General features: G+C 31.2%; 1 protein-coding gene across 1 annotated transcript in view; it reads right to left on the bottom strand.

Annotated features, from left to right (window-relative positions):
• Window positions 1-23,926, bottom strand: part of LOC134711995 (neurofascin-like) — a 95,989-nt gene that overhangs the window by 44,244 nt on the left and 27,819 nt on the right. The window contains exons 5-9 of the mRNA XM_063573113.1: window positions 10,011-10,115; window positions 8,932-9,023; window positions 6,233-6,380; window positions 5,018-5,391; window positions 3,714-3,842 (exon numbers count right to left, since the gene is read on the bottom strand). Coding sequence (XP_063429183.1) covers window positions 3,714-3,842; window positions 5,018-5,391; window positions 6,233-6,380; window positions 8,932-9,007 — 727 coding nt within the window. The 5' untranslated portion in view covers window positions 9,008-9,023; window positions 10,011-10,115. The remainder of the gene's footprint in view (window positions 1-3,713; window positions 3,843-5,017; window positions 5,392-6,232; window positions 6,381-8,931; window positions 9,024-10,010; window positions 10,116-23,926) is intronic.

Raw genomic sequence — 23,926 nt, 5'->3', positions numbered from 1 at the left:
CCCTAGGCTATATATAGCAGGGGCATAAAAATGGAATTAAAAACAGCTGCATTCTTTAGTTACAGACAAGTAGAATGTGACATCTAACAATATTTGTCGAAGTCCAATGGAAATTATTGTTACAAACTAATTGTATTAGAATAGGATATTTTATACTGACTCAACTTTAACATTCAAATGTCCTAAAACTTCTTCCTTTTTTTAAAACAGTACCAAAGAAGAGGTGCTACCATTTGATAAATAAACATAGCAAATGGAAAATGAAATACTAAATATGACATTGTAAAATTTCAGACATAATGGAAATCATATGTATGGGAGGGTTAACATGTCGAGTTGACAAATAAAACATTTTTTTTCAATTGCTTTGGGGACACTCAACAGTGCTTCACTTGTTAAACACAGAATCAGAAGAAAACAGGACATTTACAGCCTATTACATTGAATGTGTAGGTAAAGGTAATATCATGGGTTAGCTTGCTTATTTGCTGAACCATGAAGTCATTATTAGGTCAGGTAAACTGCCCTCCTTGAAGAGTCAACTAGTCTGATAGATAATCAATCTATCTGTCCGTAGGAATTGGCTACTTCGAAAGAAGGGTAGTATACCTTACCTAATAATGATATTGACTTCACGGTTCAGCTAGCAAGCAAGCTAACCAAAGATATTACCTTTACCTACACACTCAAAGCAATCGACTGTAAATGTATATAAATAATATCATAGTTTTAGAAAAAGAAGAGACAGCAAAAAATACTATTTAGTAAGAATTTTATTCATGAACAACTGCTACATTGTAAAGTATGAGTTGCTAGTGCTGAAGCAGGTCAAGAGAGCAAAATTCAATCTGTAGATAAAAATAAATATGAAATGTATGAAAAAATGCATACCACAGTAAAGCAATTATTATAAGTAAGTATCATATAAACTTGTTAGCTAAATAATGATAGGTAAGAAGGGCATCATAATGATATGTAACAGCATCTACACAGAAATAACTTCAAGAAGATAGCATGAAAGCTAAAAGGTTGAAGTGAACATGGTACATAAAAGTTGGTGTTCATTCTAGAGAAAACAAAAAATGTGAATGTTTTAATGCTATAGCAGTATTCCTTTTCAAAGCAAAACATTAGTAAACCAAACAGGATGGGGGATAAAGCAATGTGCATATAAAATTCCTGTCCATATTTTTTAAAGCAATATAAAGTGCATTTAATTAAGCAGAGTAACAGATGGTCAGATCCTAAGTAAGCTTTCATCTAAACTTTCATCATTCTCTCTTTATTTCTAACCATTTTGGTGTGTTGACGGGTGCCACAGTGGAGCAGGATCTGCTTACCCTTCCGGAGCACCTGAGATCACCACTAGTTTTTGGTGGGGTTCGTGTTGTTTATTCTTTGGTTTTCTATGTTGTGACATGTGTACTAGATAAGATAAGATACTATTGTTTGTCTGTTTGTCTTTTTCATTTTTAGCCATGGCGTTGTCAGTTTGTTTTAGATTTATGAGTTTGACTGTCCCTTTGGTATCTTTCATCCCCCTTTTATATATTATTTGTTAAAGTTTTATAAGAAAACCTTGAAAAAGTCATTCAATTTCACTTATCACATGTATATATGCATCAAATTGAAACACTTTTTATGGTGCAATAATGAAAATAATGTTGGGGGCCAAACCTGACCCATACTGCACCTATTCTTTTTAATTTTAAACTAAATCATGTAAAACATATACTTATTTTCTTAAATCTGAAAGCTAAACGTTAAAGCATGTTTTAAAATATTCATGAACAATACATGCTAAGTACAATGGAAAACAATTTCAAACTCCACCTTGAGCTTGCATGTTAGAACTGGTAGTTAGCGTCCTATACAGTTAATGCTACATATCAGGTTAATCAACTAGCTTAAAATCAATACCATATGCAGCTTTAGTATTCCCTACACAAAAAAAAAATCTGAAGTCAAAATCAATGTAATTTCTATGCAATCAAATCATCTAAAATAGGTTCAAAATTGTATTTTTACGGATGAATAACTAATGTTTTAAGATTATTTATGGTAAAGTATACTGGAAATACTAAAACTGCATCATTTCAAGGGTTAACAAATATGTCCATGTATTTTCATTAGATTAATTTAAGAATATTCTATTTTCATGTCATTATCTTAGCAATTCATGTCATTATCTTAGCAAATATAAGAATCAAGATTTAGAGTAACCATATTTAAAAAAAAATAATAAATAAATGATAGCAATTATAAAAATTCAGAAAAAAGTCAGATCATTTTCAGACTCATGTCATTTTTAAACATGGAAAATCTACTATAAAAGAATATTTCAAAAAAGTTTTAAATCAGTTTTATTAGATTTACAATTTCACAAAAAGAAACATCATATGAGCAATTTGATTTTTGAAGAGGAAGAAAACATTGATTAAAGATGGTACATCATATATGGTTACGGATTCAACTGGAAAAAGATCAAGACAGAAAACAAAAACGATTTTTTTTTTTTAAATACATGGACATTACTGGTTGTTAGAGAGAACCAAAGTGATACATCATACCTGCTGAACCTGTCAAAACAATAAATATACCAGTCAATATATAAACACAAAAAATATACTTTGAAAGCTTCCCCATTTCAAAATCTAATGCATTCTAGGTAATATTTTCAAAAGCTTACACCAAAACAGTCAGTGATAGGTTAACTACATCCTAAACAATATATTTTCAACCAATAGTGTAGTTTGATTCTTATTTACTAACAATGAGTTTACCCATGATGATTTCTATTCTGAAACAATAAATTTCTAATTCATAAGGTCTTCAATTGTTTTATTGTACTTCACACCTATAGAAAAAAAAATGGCCCTACTAAAATTTTCACAACAAATGGCTTACATTTTTCTTTTATTATAAAAAAAAAAAAAAACCTTTAAAAAATGACTGGCAGACAAATTATTTAATTTTACCATTTGCCTAACACGATGAAAAAAATGTCAAGCATCTGAACAGAAAAGAGCAATATTTCACAATATCAAATGTCTACAAAATGAAATGTTTGGTTACATCAATGAGATAGCAACCCAACAACACAGAAAACTCATCATACTATGATATAAATTTATGTGTAGCCCATTTTCCTTTTAAGTTACAAGGGACTACATATTAAACAATATATTTTTCATAAAATTTTGATTAAATCTAAACACAATTAACACTTAAAAACAATTTGCTTTTGTAAGTTGAAATTTTCTATAGTGACACCAGCTTTGAGGCTGAAAACTACTTTTGACATATTTATGTAGGTTTTAAGTTTTTCCGTCTATAAAACATCATTATATGGAAATCCAGAAATACGGTCAAGTTGCAAATAACTTTTTCCCCCCCCAAAAAACCCATCTCCCTAAAAAATATCCCCTAGAAGGAAAATTTACAAAACTTAATCAAACACTTTTAAAATCAGAACAATTATACCTTTATTACAAATAAGCTCAAAGACAAATATCCACTTTCACGAAGAAAAAAAACATAATCAATAACTTCTATATATTCAAAATAACAATTTGTACTATAAAATTCATGCACAAAATCATATTAAACTTTATAGGAAAAGCAAATGAAAAATAAGACTTTCAAAAACATAAAATAAGAAGCCCTAATAGTCAGATCCATCTAAGTACAATTAAATAGATGCTTCGACTCACTTGATATTACGTTGACTATTTTATCTTCTCCTTCACTGGACGTACGATAAACACCATTGTGCATATTACATACAAACTTTCCTTCTCCTTTAACGTCACTTTTCTTTACGTTGGCAAAATGAAGAGTTCCTGTAAAATAAATATTTAATGATTGAAAAGCATAGCTGTCATACATCATATGATAGTTCTTGCTCTGATTTAATATTTATAAACTTATTCACCAAAAACAGACAGTCAACATTATAACCCCAAGATCATTTCCGATAAACATGCAAATAAACCTGTTATTAATTGTCATTGTGCTGTTACAACAATGTCCCAGGTTAGGCTGGGCTGATCACTTGCCAAACACGTTTTATTACCCAGCCACATTCTGCATGTGACTGTCTTAGGGGCATGTAATAAGATTGTTGTCATTGGCTGCTGTGCATCATATTTTTTTCTTTATTGTTTTTACATAAATAAATTTGTTGGTTTTTCGGTCCGAAATTGTTCTACTTTTTGTCAAGTCAAGGCCCTTTATAGCCTACTATAAGTTTGTGGTATGGCTTCTGCTCAATTTTAAAGGCCTTTGGTTACCTAAAGTTGATTATTTTTAATTCTTTTGGTCTCAGGTGAATCATTGCCTCGTAAGTCTTCTACTATAATAAATAAACTCATCTTAGATACGTATACCAGGATTGAAAGTTTGTGTTAAACATGTTTTGACTACAAAAGACTGATTTTATTCATACTGGTAACATCAAATTTGTGAAGATTGCTCACTTTTCAATTTTTGTTTTATACACTTACCAATCATTTCATTAATTTGGAAAGTTTCTTATTTATAATAAATAATGTCAAAGTTAATAAATGTATTAATCAATGTCAGTACAACAATTTTTATTTGTATAAAGTTAAAATAAAAGTTATACTAAAATTATTATTTAGTTATTATTTCTATTGATTGGTGTTTTGTCATTTTTTACATCCATTATAAGCTTCAGGAACCTGATATTCAGTAGTTGTATGTTCGTGTGGCTCACAAGTGTTTCTTGTTTCTCGTTTTTTATATAGATTTGACTGTAGTTTTCCTGTTTGAATGGTTTTACACTACAGTGTCAACTATCTTTTGGGGCTCTAAATAGCTTGCTGTTCTGTGTGAGTCAAAGCTCTGTGTTGAAGACTGAACTTTGACCTATAATGTTTTACTTTTACAAATTGGGACTTGGATGTAGAGTTGTCTCATTGGCACTCATACCACATCTTCGTATCTCTATCTCCTTGGTATTGTATAAAATGTTTCTGTTTTTATTTATTCTTACCTTCATAATCTATTGCAACTCTTTTATCATTAGGAATTTTAGGAGGTATTGCTGTAGAATATTCCTCAATGAAGGTCCAATATACACTAGGTTTTGGGACTACATGAGGCTGTTTACACTTTAATGATAACGGCATCCCTTCATTGACATCACGTTTTTCTGGTCTAATCACTGATTTGAACACATCGTTAATTGTCATTACGACATTAGCTTTCTTACTGAGTGCTGTCCCCTTTGTATTGGTTGCAAAGCACTGATAAATCCCATTGTCTGCCTTAGAAGCATTAGTTATTTTTAGAGTTCCTATGCCATTTTCCACACTTACTCTGGGTGAATTTGTATCAAAGTCTAAATTATCTTTGGTCCATTTATATCTGCAAACAAAAGAACATTTTAGCTTTTAAGTCATTCACCACACAAAGTACACAATGTATTAATACAATATTGCGAGAATTGCTTCCTTCAGCCTTGATCCCTTCTGACTATGCAATATCTTGACCCCCTTCTGACTATATGCAATATCTTAAAAAGGGTTGCAATCATATACTAAAGCCAGCTCATAGACATATCCCACAAACATATCTTTATAAGTAATTCTATAAAGATAAATCAATTGATCAATTTTGTGAATGTTAGCAAACTTATTTTATTTCAAACCAAACATGATGTTTGACAGTATCTCTTTCTTTATGTTGGATTAAGTTCAAGGAGCCTTTATCCCATACATTGGCATCATATGATAAACACAGTTTTTGCAAGATTATTGCTATTATCAAAATAAAATAACAAAAGTTGATATAAGTTTTGTGTATAAGTCTCATAAATTTTGGTTGAGGAAAACATAAGTTAGAGAACAGAATTGAAAGATTCAGAAATGTTTTCATTAGTAAAGGGATATACATCTCAAGTCAGGAAAATGACAGTTATTATCCATTTGTTTGATGTGTTTGGACTTTTGATTTTTGATTTTCCTTTTTGAATTTTCCTCAGTTCAGTATTTTTGTGTTTTTACTTTATACATCTCAAGATATAGTTACTATCCTCTCTTTTTTATGTTATATAATCATTTAACATTCTTAAGAGATAATTGTACAGCAGCGGCAGCAGCAGTGTCAACAGTGGTTTAAATAATAGTAAATTAAGTTACAGTAAAACAGATTTTGAACAGTAATATCCCAATTTAACACAAGCAACACTTCCAACAGAGATACTTACGTGACATCAGGTCGTCCACTGGCATTACATGTAATTTTAATTTTCTCCTCTACTTTAAAGTAGATAGTCACTGTATCTCCTATATCACAGGCAGGCAGGGAACAATAGGCCTTCTTTGGTTCTAAAGTTATACTAGGTGGATTACCATCTGAAAATATAACATGTTGATAAAAAATACATGGAACAATAGGCAGGCTTTGGTTCTAAAGTTATACAAGGTCTCAGACCATGTGAAAATATAACATGTAGATAAAAAATACAGAGCAAGAAAGAAAACATAAGTTTTGTATGTTCTTTGTAATGTTTAAGGTTGGTATTGCGTTTTGTGTATGTCATTATGATTTTGTTTAGTGTTATCATGATATTGTTTAGTGTTGTCAGGATATTGTATGGTGTATGTGATGTCATTATTTTGTTTAGTGTTGTCATGATATTGTTTAGTGTTGTCATGATATTGTTTAGTGTTGTCATGATATTGTTTAGTGTTGTCATGATATTGTATGGTGTTTGTGATGTCATTATTTTGTTTAGTGTTGTCATGATATTGTTTAGTGTTGTCATGATATTGTATGGTGTTTGTGATGTCATTATTTTGTTTAGTGTTGTCATGATATTGTTTAGTGTTGTCATGATATTGTATGGTGTATGTGATGTCATTATATTGTTTGGCTTGCGCTGTCACAGTATAATTTGATGTTTAATTTGCTTGTGTTGTCATTGTTGGGCTTCTTACTGTTTTAAGTGTGTTGAGCTGGCATGTCAGTAACTGCAAGTAGTCCTTTGTTAATTTATGTATCATTACCTATTCTGACATAGGACTGGATTTTTGTGCCTGTCCCAAGTCTGGAGCCTCTGTACATGTTCTTTGATTGTTTTGTATGTTGTTGGTTTTTTTAATTGTAGTTCATTTGTATTGTTCAGAGTTTTGTGTGACATCCATTTTCACTAAAATAGTACACCTTTTTTTCAGGGGCCAGCTGAAGCCAGACTTTTCTAGCTGCATTGAAGACTCAATGGTTGCCTTTGGTTATTTTCTGCTCTTTGGTCGGGGTTGTTGTTTCTTTCACACATTCCCAATTTCCATTGTCAATTTTATTTCATGGTATTGTTTAGTGTTGTTTTGCCTATGACCTGTCAGGGGCCTTGCTTGAACAAGTTATTTTTTCAGTTAATTAAATAGGTATTTTTTTTAAAATGCTTAAATTACTCAATAAAGGTATTCTAAATTTAAATATAGAAGCATGGAACACTGATAACCTTCAACACAACATCTAGGTGGTCAACATAAGTCAATAAAGGGCTGCATTTAGGGCATGATACGCCCTTTGCTCTTTTAACTTGTCTTTTGTGCTTTAAATGAATTTATATGATCAACTAGAAATAGTGTGAGCCCTGACAAATACCCCCCCCCCCCAAATAATAAATAAAAATGCACAAAAAAATTAATGCTACCTCAAATTTAACTAAGTTTGTTGTCTTAATTTTTCATCCATACATTCTATTTTGTTCACAACACACTTTCTGAGTACCAAATAACTTTTATATTTATTAAGGCATATACATTATATAAAAGTTATAGATGAGATAAAATAGACTAAATTTGGAAAATCCACCCTTTTTTAAGCATAAAAATTCATAACACAGAAATGTACAATCTGAAATTTATAAAAATTGAAAGGGAGCTTACATCAATAGATATAAACATTTCACCAAAGTTTCATGGATATTGGTGAAAGCCTTTTCGAGGTATTGTCCGAAGTGTTAAAAACCCCCCTTTTTTATGAATAAAGCCCCATAAATCCAAAACTTAAAATCTGAAATTTATAAAAATTAAAAGGGAGCTTACATCAATAGATATAAACAATTCACTTAAGTTTCATGGACATTGGTGAAAGCCTTTTTGAGTTATTGTCCGAAGTGTTAAAAATCACCCTTTTTTTTTAGGAATAAAGCCCCCTAAATCCAAAACTTAAAATCTGAAATTTACAAAAATTGAAAGGGAGCTTAAATCAATAGATATAAACATTTCACCAAAGTTTCATGGACATTGGTGAAAGACTTTTTTAGTTATTGTCCGAAGTGTTAAAAATCCCCCTTTTTTATGAATAAAGCCCCATTAATCCAAAACTTAAAATCTGAAATTTATAAAAATTGAAAGGGAGCTTACATCAAAAGATATAAACAATTCCCCAAAGTTTCTGACATGGACATTGGTGAAAGCCTTTTCGAGTTATTGTCCAAAGTGTTGAAAATCCCCCTTTTTTATGAATAAAGCCCCAAAAATCCAAAACTTAAAATCTGAAATAAAATAAAAAACAAAAGGGAGCTTACGTCAATAGATATAAACAATTCACTTAAGTTTCATGGACATTGGTGAAAGCCTTTTTGAGTTATTGTTCGAAGTGTTGAAAATCCCCCTTTTTTATGAATAAAGCCCCATAAATCCAAAACTTAAAATCTGAAATAAAATTAAAAAACAAAAGGGAGCTTACGTCAATAGATATAAACAATTCACCTAAGTTTCATGGAAATTGGTGAAAGGGTTTTTGAGTTATTGTCCGAAATGTGGACGACGGATGGACGGACAGACGGATGGAGGGTCAACGGTATACCATAATACGTCCTGTCTAAAAGACGGGCGAATAAAAAGGCAAATATTTTTGTAATTTGAAATAACTATTTTCGTTTGATTAACTTACACTTTCGTTTTGTAATTGAGAGGCACACACCAGTCCACAACAGTGAAAATATAGCTAAACTACTTAGGAATGTCATGGTTACACTGCAAACTCTGAAAAATTAAATGATAGTGGCATGTTCAAAACATCTGCACCTACATGTCATCTTTACATCTGGTAATACAATTGTATTCAAAGTTACATGGAGACAAATGATAGTTCTGATGACTATTACAGATTTATTGCTGATGTGATTTAATGATAACTGTCTTGTTTATAGTGTTAAGGCAGCATGTTACAGTATAATGTTTATTGCTTCCATGTTGTGCAAGTTCAAAAGACTACATGTTATGTTACGTAACTGCACATAAAACAATGTGTTCTCAAGTAGTAATTACTGTCATGTTCCTAACTACAAAGTTCCAACTGATTTCATTTATTTGTTGTTTTATCCTTCTACCAAGGATCAAAGTGATTAACTATGTTAGTATGATACTATCCATCTGTAGTTGTCCTCCTCACTTACTGCAGTGGCGGATCCAAGGGGGGGGTTCCGGGGGGTTGGAACCCCCCCTTTTTTTTTGCCGATCAATGCATTTGAGTGGGAGCATATAGTTGGAACCCCCCTTTACTCTGGGTTGGGACACCCCCCCCTTTTTAAAATGGCTGGATCCACCACTGTACTGCTATACAAACTGAAGTAAAGGTGTATTAAATCTGCTCATGATGCCATGATTTTAAAAGATACATCTTATCTGTTTTTTGGGAGGGTTCTCACACATAATCTTTCTCAACAAAAGTTATTTCAGAAATGAAGAAATCAGTAATGGTTGTTTTTTTTTTTTACCAATTTGTGAATAAGTATTTGTCTCAAACATCTTATAAAAAGTTAAATTTAGTTTTGACACATCACCCTTAAAATTCTTCCAGCTGAATTGGGGGTCATCTTTGTAATCAAAGATTATTCTTGTTTTCTCTGATTTTGTTTGTTGTTGTTGGTGTGTCATTGGAACACACTCTACTATTTTGGTTGTTAACATTCCAGTTTGATAGCTTACATGGATGTTCTTTTTCTATGTTATACTTCAGTAGTGACTTACATGGATGTTTTATATCTGTTTCTATGTCATACTTCAGTAGTGAACAAAGGGGAAGGCTACAACAATATCTTCTGTCTATATAATCTGAACTACATGTCTGTATTCCTGAAAATAGAAATTTGTATTTTTGTCTTGATCTGCATAAAATCTTTTGCTTATCTAAACATGCAAGAGAAGTTTTTATGGTTACACAGATTTCAGTCAGTTTAGGGAATGTTTTTTTATACCTGTTACTTTTTGTAATAACAAAAAAAAAAATAGCAAAAAAAAAGCTGCTGTAATGGTTATAAACAAACTATTAGATCGAATCTGAAACTTAAATTATGTCTGTAATTTTTATGAGTTTAGCAATGAAAGCAGTTGGCTTTCCTATTGGGTTTTACATGCACAAGTAAGGACTTTATGTGTTATGAATTATGATAACAGTCATTCAAGTCCAGTTATTTCAGCAAATGAAATTGCTTCCATATTCTCAAATCAATGAAAAAAATCAAATTAACATTCACCAAATTTTTATGGACTACAGTTAGTCAGACCAATTTCATCTTTAAACCAATCAAGAGATTTGTTATGTATTGCAATTAACTGCTCAGGTGAAATAGTTAAGGTGACTTTGCCAATATGTTACCATGATGAGTTTCATCTGAGCAATCTTAATATTTATTATTATATCATAGTATATATTAACTTTTAAGAGTTCACGATATTTTTTTATATAAAAATGGAATATGATCACTTGCAAGAAAAATTGGTTAACACATGCACCACTTCAATTGTAGTATGGTAAATCTTCTGACTTTAATAGTGATCATAACCAAACTTTTTGTTCAATGAAATTGAATATTGTTTTTTTAAAAAGCAGCACTTGCTCGTGTTCAACCATTGTATATAATTATATATTTTTGCAAGATGGTATTTAAAAAAGAATAAAACACTATAAGTCAACATTTTATTCCAAGAAAAAACATATTCCCCAAACTGAAACATACAAATCTGAATGAAGCATTACCATCAACCAAGATCTTAGTATATGTGTTTTCAGTAACTCCATCATGTCTGGAACAGTGAATCAATCTATTAGTAATTATTCCTACATCAAATATGATCAATCAGTTTCTCTCTACACTGTACATGTCATATTTGACCATAATCAAATTTTATGACTTTTTCACGATATTATCTGTCATTGAGTCAGAATCTTAATGCAGTGTAGGTGTAGTAGTACAACAGTATTGACTTTCTGTTTAAACTTAATAGATTGTAAACATGTACTGATCTCATTACTAAAGGGAACCAAGCTCAAAACTATTTTTACTGATGATTTTCATAAAACAAGAATTTGTATGGGGTAGGTCAGACATGGGGATTCCATCATGATGAAAAATGAACCATATTGTAAACCTACTTATTTCTTGCTAAACTGTTTCTTATGTAGCCGTTCTTGTTGATTTTATATGCCATTTCTCTCACTGTGTGTATGCATATAGCAGTTCAAAAAAGAACCTGAAGTTTGGCATGTTTTTGTCCCAATATCATATTTTCTACTAGCAAAGGGGAAAGTTGCAAGAATATAAAATTCAAAAAATAAATTGGTTTATAGTAATAGAGTTGAATTAAGTTAAGAAGTAAACCTACAAATCTTGCCTACTTTCAATAAATTTCGTTGACATTGCTAGTATAGATCTAACATTGTAAAAACTTTTTTTCTTACTTTTGCCAATTCAATCATAACTGACACCAAAAAAAAATTCATGTAACTTAAAAAAGAACCTCTGTTTTATGTTTTAAAACGACAGTTAGTTAATCTTGCTAAGTAGACACTGAGATATCTCAAAAATTAAAATAAATTCCCCCCCATCATCATTTGAAGCAGAAATGGTTTTGTAATTGAGCTATATATATAAATGACACAAACACAGCTTCAAGTCACTTAAAATAAGATATTACATACTATATATTACTGTTTAATCCATTTAAATGACAGTTAGTATGTATTATATAATCAAAATACCAAAACTTTAATACCAGATGCTGAGACAAAATATATACCTTAGAAAAGTCATTCAAACTAATTAAATGGTTATAAATCCAGACTTTATTACAAATTAATTCAAGCATCAGAAGTATAAAATATGAATGAAATTGAGTGTAACTGCTATAGGCTAAAAGTTTGTGTGTGGGAAATCGTTCATGACAGTAATCAAATGTTAATCTCCATTGAAATATTTACTACAGACATTGAAATGATAACTATTACAGATACACTATCTTCACTTACACATGGCAGGCAAAATCTTTGGTGTAATTGGGACATATATAGAAATAAGAAGATGTGATATGAGTGCCAGTAAGACAACTCTTAATCTAAGTCACAATGAATAAAAAAGGCAACAATTATAGATCAAAGTATGGACTTCACAACAGAGCCTTGGCTCACACCCAACAGCAAGCTATAATTTAAGGTCCCCAGGAAAACAAACTGTCTAATCTATGTATAAAAAAAAAGAAAAAGAAAAAAAAGAGAAACATTTAGAAACACCTATGAACCACATCAGCAAACGACAGACAGAAACCAAATGACAAAAAAAATTAAAAAAGTCATCTAGACGTCCATGTCACTTTTTTTTTTAATTAATGAGTTTGAATGACCCTCTGGTATCTTTTGCCCCTCTCCTTTAGACTTTCACATATATACCTCAGTAACCTCCCTTGTGTGTACCTGTATTTGATAGGGCTAAGGTGCTTGCTTCTTGCTTTTGAATAGAGAGATGAGAGGTATGAAGATAACAAACACAGTAACTCAATGAGACAAATAAGCTAAAGGCATCATGATCTAGAGACTATTATACATGCTATATATAATTCATTTGTGTTTACTGGTTACTTTATAAAGCTGATCAGATGCTTGATTTTCATCATAAACAGAATGTTGATGTGAGGTAAAATGTCAACTAGACAACAAACCCATCATGATATTTACACAAATAACTAAAAGACATCTTGTTTACATTGATATACAACAATTTGCAAAATGAATGATTTTTGGCTTGGTCTGTGACATAACTATCACAACAGAGAGTATCTATAGATACTATGATGGATGACAATGGCTTGATCTATTATACATGACTGTCATTTATCCTCTCAGAAAGTATTCTTTGATTCATGATTGTTCATGTGACGCCATGATTGTCTTGGTATCAAGATACTATCAACATATGTACAGTACTTTTACATAAGTATTGAGATAGGTACCAATTTTGTGGATTGAGGAAAACATGCATCTTCGTGGATATTTGATTTTTGCAGTTTTTCAACAAGTCTGTGCATAATCATACATCAAATTTGTAATTTGTACCAACGTAATCAATAAAAATTGGTACCCAACGAATAATAATGAATCCACAATATATTGATGGTTGCTTTATCTTCAACTGGACTACGATTCAATTTGTCAGACATTTACCATTTACCAATTACACAGATCAGTTCATTAGTATAATGGTCCAATAATAGAACAAACATGATTTTACAGCTTCAACTTTCTATTTATATATGCACAACCAATAAAACACAATTTATCAATTGGATCTTTTCTATTAAGGTTCCTAAAGAAGCTAATATTTCCTTATTATCACAACAAAAATCAAAATTTCTATGTTTGAACACAATATATATGCAACTTAGGAAATTTTTAATTCTACAACTGATTATTTTATAAACAAACATCTTCTGACTTCAGCAGCAAATATAAACTACTTGAAGGAAAATAAGTTTAAATTGGAAAGGTCATTGCTGTAGAACAAGAAGATAAACAATTTGAACAACCAATAATCATTTTGAGAATTGCGAATTTAATCTAATTTCCCGTGAAGAGAAGAAAACAACCAGCAGCCCATTCCCTAATGAAACGAGAGTTACTGAATCATTTATAAAGATCAACGTTCAATGGTCTACATGCCTGACACAGAAGTAGAAATTTCAACCAATTTTCCCAACTATTGATCTTCTGTAAGAACTAATGCCATGTAATGATCGTATAACTCATGATGCTATAAATTCCCTCAATAATATGTTTACCATACCGTCCATGACGAAGAAAGAACAAAAGAAATCTTATTGATGGCTACAGACATTCCTCAAAGTATAGTTTAGGAACCATTGATTCCCAACAAATTTGTAGTGGTTATCAAACATGGTAAAAAAGCCATATTAATCTGAAGAACAGTTATAGTTTTTATGGTTATAATCAAAAGCATGCAAGTCAATATTGACTGAACATGATGCAATAATATTCTATATTGTTGTTAATTGTTCATTCAAAATCATTAGTTTTGATGACTGTTTTGCAAGGTATTTATTACACCGATACACAAAACAATGCTTACTTGTGAATTCTAAATGTTGGATTTATTTCCACAGGGGCAATGCAATTAATGGTATCATTTGCCGACAAGATCAACTGTGCTTCTGTGATGATGTGATTAATTTAACATTTATTTAGATATGATAATTTTTCAGTTTTTGATATTGTTACTAGTATAATTCTGGACAAATGTTCCAAACTTTACTTGGATGGAGTCAGTTGTCTCATTAGAACTGATACCAGCTTTTATCATTTTACAGTATGTTTGATTTTGCCAAATTATTTAAGAAGTTCGCAGGTATCAAAAAAATTATGAGGCACAATTGATAATTGGATATTTAACTATCCAACAGAGTCCAAATATCTAAGCAACTTAAGTCACCATTAACTTCAATAATGAACAACATCAATATAGTATACTGTATAGATGAGTCTGCCAAGGCGGTCGAGTATCTTAAAACTTCTGGTCAGGCCGGGTATATTGAAATCACATAGAACTCAAGAACAAAATAATTCAATAATCTGTAGTCCTGTTGTCAAAGAAATACACAAGTAAATTCACTACTCTATTTATTAAAATTCCATTCCAGGACACTATTTACATAACATACAGTTTACAAAATGCATAGTTCATATATTCATTGGCACATTACTTTCACACATCACAAATGGATTTCATTACAACTCCGCATCAAAATCGGCAACAGTGTCCAATACTGTGCACACCACAGAAAAACGCCACAGGCATAGTGTTCTAAACCACGCAACAGTCTGAGCGGACAAAATATCAAGAATACATACAGTTGAATAGTAATGACACAACTTTCTATGAATCTATAAATTCTCCAAAATAAATCGACTAAAAACTGCCCAGAATAATAAAATCCTTTTAACGTTTCATAATGTATAGTTCCTTTCTCACCTTCAATTCTTTTTTAAATAACTTTTCACATTGTATTGTTCTTAAACTTCTTGCCTTCAATCTCCTCCTAAACACTAAAACAGAGGGCTCTTATATACCCATGATCTCCAAATATTCTCCAACCAACCTAAATATTCTCCAAATATTCTCCAACCGACCTAAATATTCTCCAAATATTCTCCAACTGACCTAAATATTCTCCAAATATTCTCCAACTCTTTGTTTACGAAAAAATAAAACATATAAATCAAATAAAAGTATTTACTACGTGACCTTGGTGAACATGCTATGCTAATCTCTTATAGCAGGATAGCCATTTGACTTAATGACTTTAACAGATGATAACTAAAACATTAATATGACAAAATTAAATACAGTGGACATAAAATTACACTTGTACAAGTCTAGTAAGCTATAATAGGCCCTGAGAAATGAAAATAAACAATAATAATAAACAGCAACAACTGACACCAACTGAATTTCAGGCTTCTGACTTGGGACAGGCACAGATAGAATGTGTTGGGGTAAAATATATTTTAGTGAGTGCACCACCCTCCCCTAACCTTAGACAGTGGTTAAATGACAGCACAACAGATATGCAAGTTTTTTTGGTGGGTTTTGTGTTCCTTTATCACTTGTTTCTGTGTAGTGTTTTGAAGACGTTCCCTTATTTAAATCATATCCTATTTCCATGTCTCATTGTTGAAGGCCGTACGGTGACCTATAGTTGTTAATGTCTGAGTCATTTTGGTCTTTTGTGGATAGTTCTCATTGGCAATCATACCATATCTTCTTTTTTTTTATACTACATGTTTTTCTATACACTGTCTGAGAAAGAGCCATTCCCAATCAGCTTATCATATTGTCATACCATAAAAAGTCTAGCTTTTTGCTGTCAACAGTTAAATCCTTATACAACCATCATGCTTCAGATGGTAAATCATAATCAATACCAGTCTCTGTGTCCCAAGAGAATCTACAAATGGCTACTTTGTCTCCATTACATAACTTGTCTTTTGAATAAATTATAAGATATCCATAAATGACAATCTGCAATGGTTATTCAATCAATAGTGAAAATCAATCGATTGCTATAGCACTTAAAGCATTGCATTTCACTGCCTACAGATTTTATATGATAACTATATGAATAATAATTTACCAAGGTTTTCCTATGTTACGTAATGTCCTGGGAAAATGTCACATTGCCAACATGACAAGACATAACACATAGGTTAAATTCTTATTTGGCAGTGTTATCAGCTGAATACCAATGGAATTATGGGAAATTACTCAGCAAAACACATACAACACAAATATTTGGTGCAGAGAAAGATTCAGAGTATCAATACATGTTTAGTCTTACAGGTCCATATGCAAAAAAACAAGAGGCTCTCAAGAGCCTGAATCGCTCACCTTAATTCTTTTGGTTAAATCTCTCATCAATGATTATTTTGGCTTTTCAATTTATTTAAATGTTTTTTGGATCGTCCTATTTTCTTCAAAAGCCAAAAAAAATAATCATTTTCTCCTATGTTCTATTTTAGCCATAGGAGCTATGTTTCTTGACATACAAGGAAATAAAATATAAAATTTATACTAGATACTCGGAAACTCATTTAGCCTAAGTTTGGCTGAAATTGATACAGCAGTTTCAAAGGAGAAGATTTTTTAAAATAAGTCAACATGATGAACAAATTGTGAAAAAAGTCTTTAAAGGGCAATAACTCCTTAAGGGGTCAATTGACAATTTTAATCAAATTGACTAAATTGAAGATCTTACTTTGCTGAACATTATTGCTGTTTACAGTTTATTTCTATCTATAATTATATTCAAGATAATAAACAAAAACAGCAAAATTTCCTTAAAATTACCAATTCAGGGGCAGCAACCCAACAACGGGTTGTCTGATTCATCTGAAAATTTCAGGGCAGATAGATCTTGACCTGATAAACAATATTACCCCTGTCAGATTTGCTCTAAATGCTTTGGTTTTTGAGTTATAAGCCAAAAACTGCATTTGACCCCTATGTTCTATTTTTAGCAATGGCGACCATGTTTGTTGATAGATCACAACTTCGGATACAATTTACAAACTAGATACCCTAAGGAACATTCAATTAAAGTTTGGAAGTATTTGGCCCAGTAGTTTCAGAGGAGAAGATTTTTGTAAAAGATCACTAAGATTTACGAAAAATGGTTAAAAATCGACTATAAAGGGCAATAACTCCTTAAGGGGTCAACTGACCATTTCCGTCATGTTGACTTATTTGTAAATCTTACTTTGCTGAACATTATTCCTGTTTACAGTTTATCTCTATCTATAATAATATTCAAGATAATAACCAAAAACAGCAAAATTTCCTTAAAATTACCAATTCAGGGGCAGCAACCCAACAACGGGTTGTCTGATTCATCTGAAAATTTCAGGGCAGATAGATCTTGACCTGATAAACAATATTACCCCATGTCAGATTTGCTCTAAATGCTTTGGTTTTTGAGTTATAAGCCAAAAACTGCATTTGACCCCTATGTTCTATTTTTAGCAATGGCGACCATGTTTGTTGATAGATCACAACTTCGGATACAATTTACAAACTAGATACCCTAAGGAACATTCAATTAAAGTTTGGAAGTATTTGGCCCAGTAGTTTCAGAGGAGAAGATTTTTGTAAAAGATCACTAAGATTTATGAAAAATGGTTAAAAATTGACTATAAAGGGCAATAACTCCTTAAGGGGTCAACTGACCATTTCCGTCATGTTGACTTATTTGTAAATCTTACTTTGCTGAACATTATTCCTGTTTACAGTTTATCTCTATCTATAATAATATTCAAGATAATAACCAAAAACAGCAAAATTTCCTTAAAACTACCAATTCAGGGGCAGCAACCCAAAACGGGTTGTCCGATTCATCTGAAAATTTCAGGGCACATAGATCTTGACCTGATTAACAATATAACCCCATGTCAGATTTGCTCTAAATGCTTTGGTTTTTGAGTTATAAGCCAAAAACTGCATTTGACCCCTATGTTCTATTTTTAGCAATGGCGACCATGTTTGTTGATAGATCAAAACTTCGGATACAATTTATAAATTAGATACCCTAAGGAACATTCAGTTAAAGTTTGAAAGTATTTGGCCCAGTAGTTTCAGAGGAGAAGATTCTTGAAATAGTTTACGACGACAGACGACGACGACAGACGACGGACGACGGACGATACGCCAAGTGATGGCATAAGCTCACTTGTCCCTTCGGGACAGGTGAGCTAAAAAGTCACTAAGACTGAGGGCAGGGAGTCCTTGATATAATTTGAATCTCTTATATATATATATTGATTTAAAGAAAAACAAGGATTATAGTTCAAAGTGTCTGCATTGTTTATTTTCATTGTTTTATATATGTAAACTGTATATTATGTATAATGTTTTAAGCCATTGGCCCATATGAGCGTAAAGTGCTTTTCAATAAAGAAAAAGACTATTAAAACTTTGATAAATATTCATTATGAACTTTGTTTTAAAATCTCCTGTATTGTAACATTGTAACTAAGGCATCCAAATGTAGAGCTCATGCCCTATAACTGCTCATTAGATTGACAATGCCCCTAACAGGTGTAATCCTATATATATGCCTTAACATCCAAAACACTTGCAACATGTCTAGTGCATTGCAGAACTCAAAGATTTACTGCTGTTCAAAGATTATAAAGATTTTTTTTTATTTTTTTTTTTATCTTTTTTGAGCAAATGTTTACAGTGAATCATTGCTTATAACTACTGAAGGTAACCAATATCCAAATTATACATGCTCATTAATGACATTTTCTTTTGAACCATGAACATGATGAACCCTTGTCTTAAGATGGTTACACGATTTTATACTATAGTTACCAAAATTTGTGTTCTATCAAATGAACCTCAAGGATAATTCATATCAAGCTATCTGTGCCATCATCCAACTGTTATAATTTAATATTTAGATGAAATCATGAGATTGTAATGCAATATTTTCAATTAAAAATATCAATGTCAACCTAAGACCTGTCAATTGAAAAAACAAGTATTATTTGAGTATTTTTTACCCCATGTTTAACATATTGATTACTCTTGTGTAACCACTTAATGGGACAGATGTCACAGTAAAACATTAGCCAGGCCAATGAGCCTGTTTTTTTCTTATTCAGGTCTAATTATCAAACTAAGGCAAGGTAATTGATCGACAAATTACTTTCATTGGCATTACTCAGATCAATACACAGACAATTAAGTCTAAACTTTTATTTTGCTCAACCAAAATAGAAAATATATACTTATTACATGAGCAGAAATTAAATATTATTTGTGTAAGCAGCATCTTTTCTTAAAATTGATAGTGTATTCTTAGCATGACAATTGTTCCAGATGAAGCCATGGGTAAACTGATTGTGATATGAGTAAAGACACTGGTCTATATCTATAATCAATGCAGATAGATGACATAATTGCACAAAAAAATCCTGTGTCGTGTCTTTTTAATTTTATTTCTACATCAGAAACAATCCCCCCCCCCCCCCCCCCACCCCCCCCAAAAATGAATTGTAAAACCACTTGACTTCGTAAAACTAATTATTTACAACAATTTTTAAATCATCCTTGTCCTGAATTGACATAAAGTATTTACAAATTGAAGTTAAGCAATACTGTAGAAACAAACAAAAAATAATGCCAACCAAAATTCAAAAAGGGAAAGTCCAACAAAACAACAAAACAGAAAGCTTTCTCAACCAACAATACTTATATAAAACAACTGTCATATTCCTGACTTGGTGTGTACAGCAATTCAGAAGAAAATGGTGGATTTAACCTGATTTTATAGCTAGCTAAACCTCCAACTTGTATGACCTCTGTTTCTTAAGTTTCTTTTTATTGAAGTTTGATGCATACATAATTTTTAATAAAATACATATATTAACAGAAAAGAGCTTCCCATGTGCTTTGAAATAACTATTCCCAAACCAAGGCTAACAATTCACTTGGCCTAATAATAGAAAAATAATCATTGAAATATCAGAAGCTTTTTGTCATTAGGCATGTAATCACTTGAAATTGTTTGACAAAGGATATAATTTAGCTGTATGATGATGATATTACAGATAAATATGTCATGCAACTTACTTGTTTGTTAGGATTTTATCATCTTCTATGACAAAGCTCCTATCAAACAAATAAAAGTAGTTTTCTAGACTCTCACACTAAGCTCAGTTGTCAGTGCCTTGGTAATGATAAGATTTATAACTTGAGCTTTACTTTTAACCACAATTTCTTTGAATATTTTGGTTTGAGAATTCCTGTGAAGTAGAAATGTGCTTTAGAGTTTCCTGGACACTTACAATTCATAAATACACATTTTCACAAAGTGTGATCAAATACCTCAATCACGAAATGAGTAAGAAATTGACCCTGAAGTAATCTCTCCACGAAATACAAATTTGAGCCCTTAATAATTTACTGAATAAATTGCTGGTTTTTTAATAAATTCATATTTCATTTAAAATCATCATGAGATCAAATAAACTACTAACAGTTCTTTCCTACTATAATGCATTTTATGGATTTTCTGCATGTTTATCCTTCACAAATTCAATCAACTTTGTTTCAGGTTGTCTGTATTCCTAAGTGTATTCTTTACTACCAGGTAATTAAGTGTTTTAACTAATACAGCTGAGTCTTTCAGAAAAATAATAAGGAAACTACAATTTCAGTCACAAATAACCTTAGAAGATGTCTTTAAAATAGAACATAGTATGAATCTTATGCAAGGACACCCCCATATCTGCAGCTGTATTGATTAGAAACCCAGAGAAGCTGTTTATATTAATGTTATATAATCTAGTTTGTAATGATGTAATCCTGAGAGATAACTGTGTACAATGGATGAATGGGTTGTAATGAATTCCAACTATGGGTTTGGTTCCAACAATTGTTTCACCTGTCAGATCCAGATAGTCAAACAATGCTTTCACAATTTTTCTCCCAGATGTTCTATACAAAAGAGCCATACTGGAATCATTGGTTATTATTATGGTATGTCTCATTATCATTGTCTTCATGCCAAGACAGTCTGGTATCAGGAAAAACAAAAAGGCTGACACTCAACATTGAAATGGTCACTTAGTACATACTCCTATACAATATGCATACACTATCCTTAAATTTTCTTTTTTTTTCTGACAGGTTTTGATTTATGTGTTTAAAAGTGACCATCTGGTCACTTTTACACTACAAACATAAATTATTAGTCTGGGTTTTAGACATTGATGTAACCTGTCTTTTTAGCTTCTCAGTAAGTAAGTAAGTAAGTAAGTGAGTGAAAAAGTTGATTGCCTATTTCCATGATCTAACCAACTGTCAAACATCAAATACATTGGTAATAAATATTCATTCATGAGTATTAAATTTTGTATTTTGTGGATTAAAAATGGGGGCAAAACTTTGTTTATAAGTTATCAAACAACTATTAGTATTTCCCATGTTGAGTGTTATGGAAAGTCTTAGGGTGCAAGAAATATGCCCACTGGTTGATAGAGTATTCCAATGACACAAGAAAGAGTCAATAATATATCTAAGAGGTCAAAGTCTGGATATTATATTCAACAAGTGTCTATGAAATGTATCCTGCAGAGCCATTAAAAAATGTATTTACTTTTTTGTTGCAGCTGCAACAAATTATCTTAATAAATTAAAAAATTGATAGACACAGATGCATTTAATTGGTTATAATACTATTTACAACTTCAAAATCCTTTAACCTGATATGTTATCTAATATATATGACTTCATATTGGACGACAGATGTAGTACTTTTTTTTCCAAATGCAAGCAGATTGCCATGATACATACTGTAAGGTACACCAATGCCACATTAAGCAATAATCAATCAATCATAATTCAAGTTGTTATTTTTTATATTATATATTAATTTCTGTAGAATTATCAGGACCATCTACCACACCTAAGTAAATTATGACAAAGTAATGTCAGTTTACCTGTTATAATGTGTTTCCATTTCACCAATAGGTGACAGGTAACACCCAGAGATCCAGTCAATAACCAAATGTGTGAAACACTAGTTATACAATCTGTGACTGCAACATTTTTCTCAAATAGACAATTTATGTATACTTTCAAATGAAGAACAGTTTAAATATTTACTATGTCAAAACCTGAGAAAAACTGCTAAATATCTATTGCAAACTTTCAATAAGAGAAAAAACTTTTTATATGAACATTTTCAATAACATTTTATTTATTTTTGTTCTTCGTACCATTGAAATCTATGTTTAAAGTGACTTATAGACCCAAAGGGTCGGGTGTTCTAATTATTGTTTTTATATCTAACTGTATTATAAATTTTGTGAAAACACATGTCACTATAATAAATAATTTACTTACTTACCTACTATATATACATGTATACCATAACATATACATAGCAAAGTTTGTAAAATAGACTAAGGTATTGAAAACTATTATTGGCTAGAGGAATGTTTTAAACCCTGTACCTGTAATATATTCTTGTGTCTGTTTTTTTAAACCATGGTTTATTTGTATGTTATAGAGTTTTATAAATAGTGTGACATCCATTTTTGAAACCATTTTTGCTGAACTTAAGTATACTTTTTTGTTTAGGGGGCAACTGAAGCCCAACTCCAGTTGCTGGATTTTCTCGCTGTGTTGAAGACCCATTAATGGCCTTTATCTGTTTTCTGCTCTTTGGTCAGGTTGTTTCTTTGACACATTCCCCATTTCCATTCTCAATCTTATTGAATACAACAATGCCATAATTTTTTTATCACAAAGTCTTGCTATGGCGTTAAACAAAAATCACTCCATCTATCAGTCATAAATGTTGAAGGCTGTACATTGACCTATAATGGTTTACTTTTTTTAAATTGTTATTTGGATGGAGAGTTGTCTCATTGTCACTCACACCACATCTTCCAATATCTATAAAAGGTATGCAATTGCATAAAGTTCTTCAGCAAATACAGCTTCCAGTCTTCATTACATGTACACTAAATTGTTGAAGATCCGGACGCATTGCAATAATAATAGATAATAGTACAATGTATATGTAATCAAGAGAGAATTGTACTAAGGTCATCATGGTTATGATAATTGAGTGTTATATAGTCCAAGGTGACTTTATCAAGGGTTTGATCTTTTTGATTTGGCACAATTTTACATGTCTGAGTTGAACTGAATTTATATCATCCAGGATTTATCTTCAGGAACAAGAGAACTTTACAGTCATTATTCTAAAATCCTATTTATTTACTTTGATTAAAGTTAAAAACAAATTTACATAACACATGAAAGTGTTTTCAAAGAAGATTGTTCTATCAGATGCTTATAAATAACAATCAATGATGCCTGTTGCATTAATTGGGTCTTTAACAAGTTAAAATGGCAATTTATCTGCAGAAAATAATAAAATTTAAAAATAAGGAGATGTGGTTTGAATGTTTTGTTCAGTAATTACCATGGAAAATCTGTTATATAATAGCTTTTGAAATCAACAGCTGAAGTAATATTCAAAATAACCTCTCTTCATTAAAAGTGTACACTTCACCAATATTTTTA

Source organism: Mytilus trossulus, chromosome 1 (genome assembly GCF_036588685.1).
Source record: "Mytilus trossulus isolate FHL-02 chromosome 1, PNRI_Mtr1.1.1.hap1, whole genome shotgun sequence".
Classification (NCBI taxonomy): domain Eukaryota; kingdom Metazoa; phylum Mollusca; class Bivalvia; order Mytilida; family Mytilidae; genus Mytilus; species Mytilus trossulus.
Note: the sequence above shows the minus strand (reverse complement) of the source record. Positions and strands in the feature narration are given on the sequence as shown.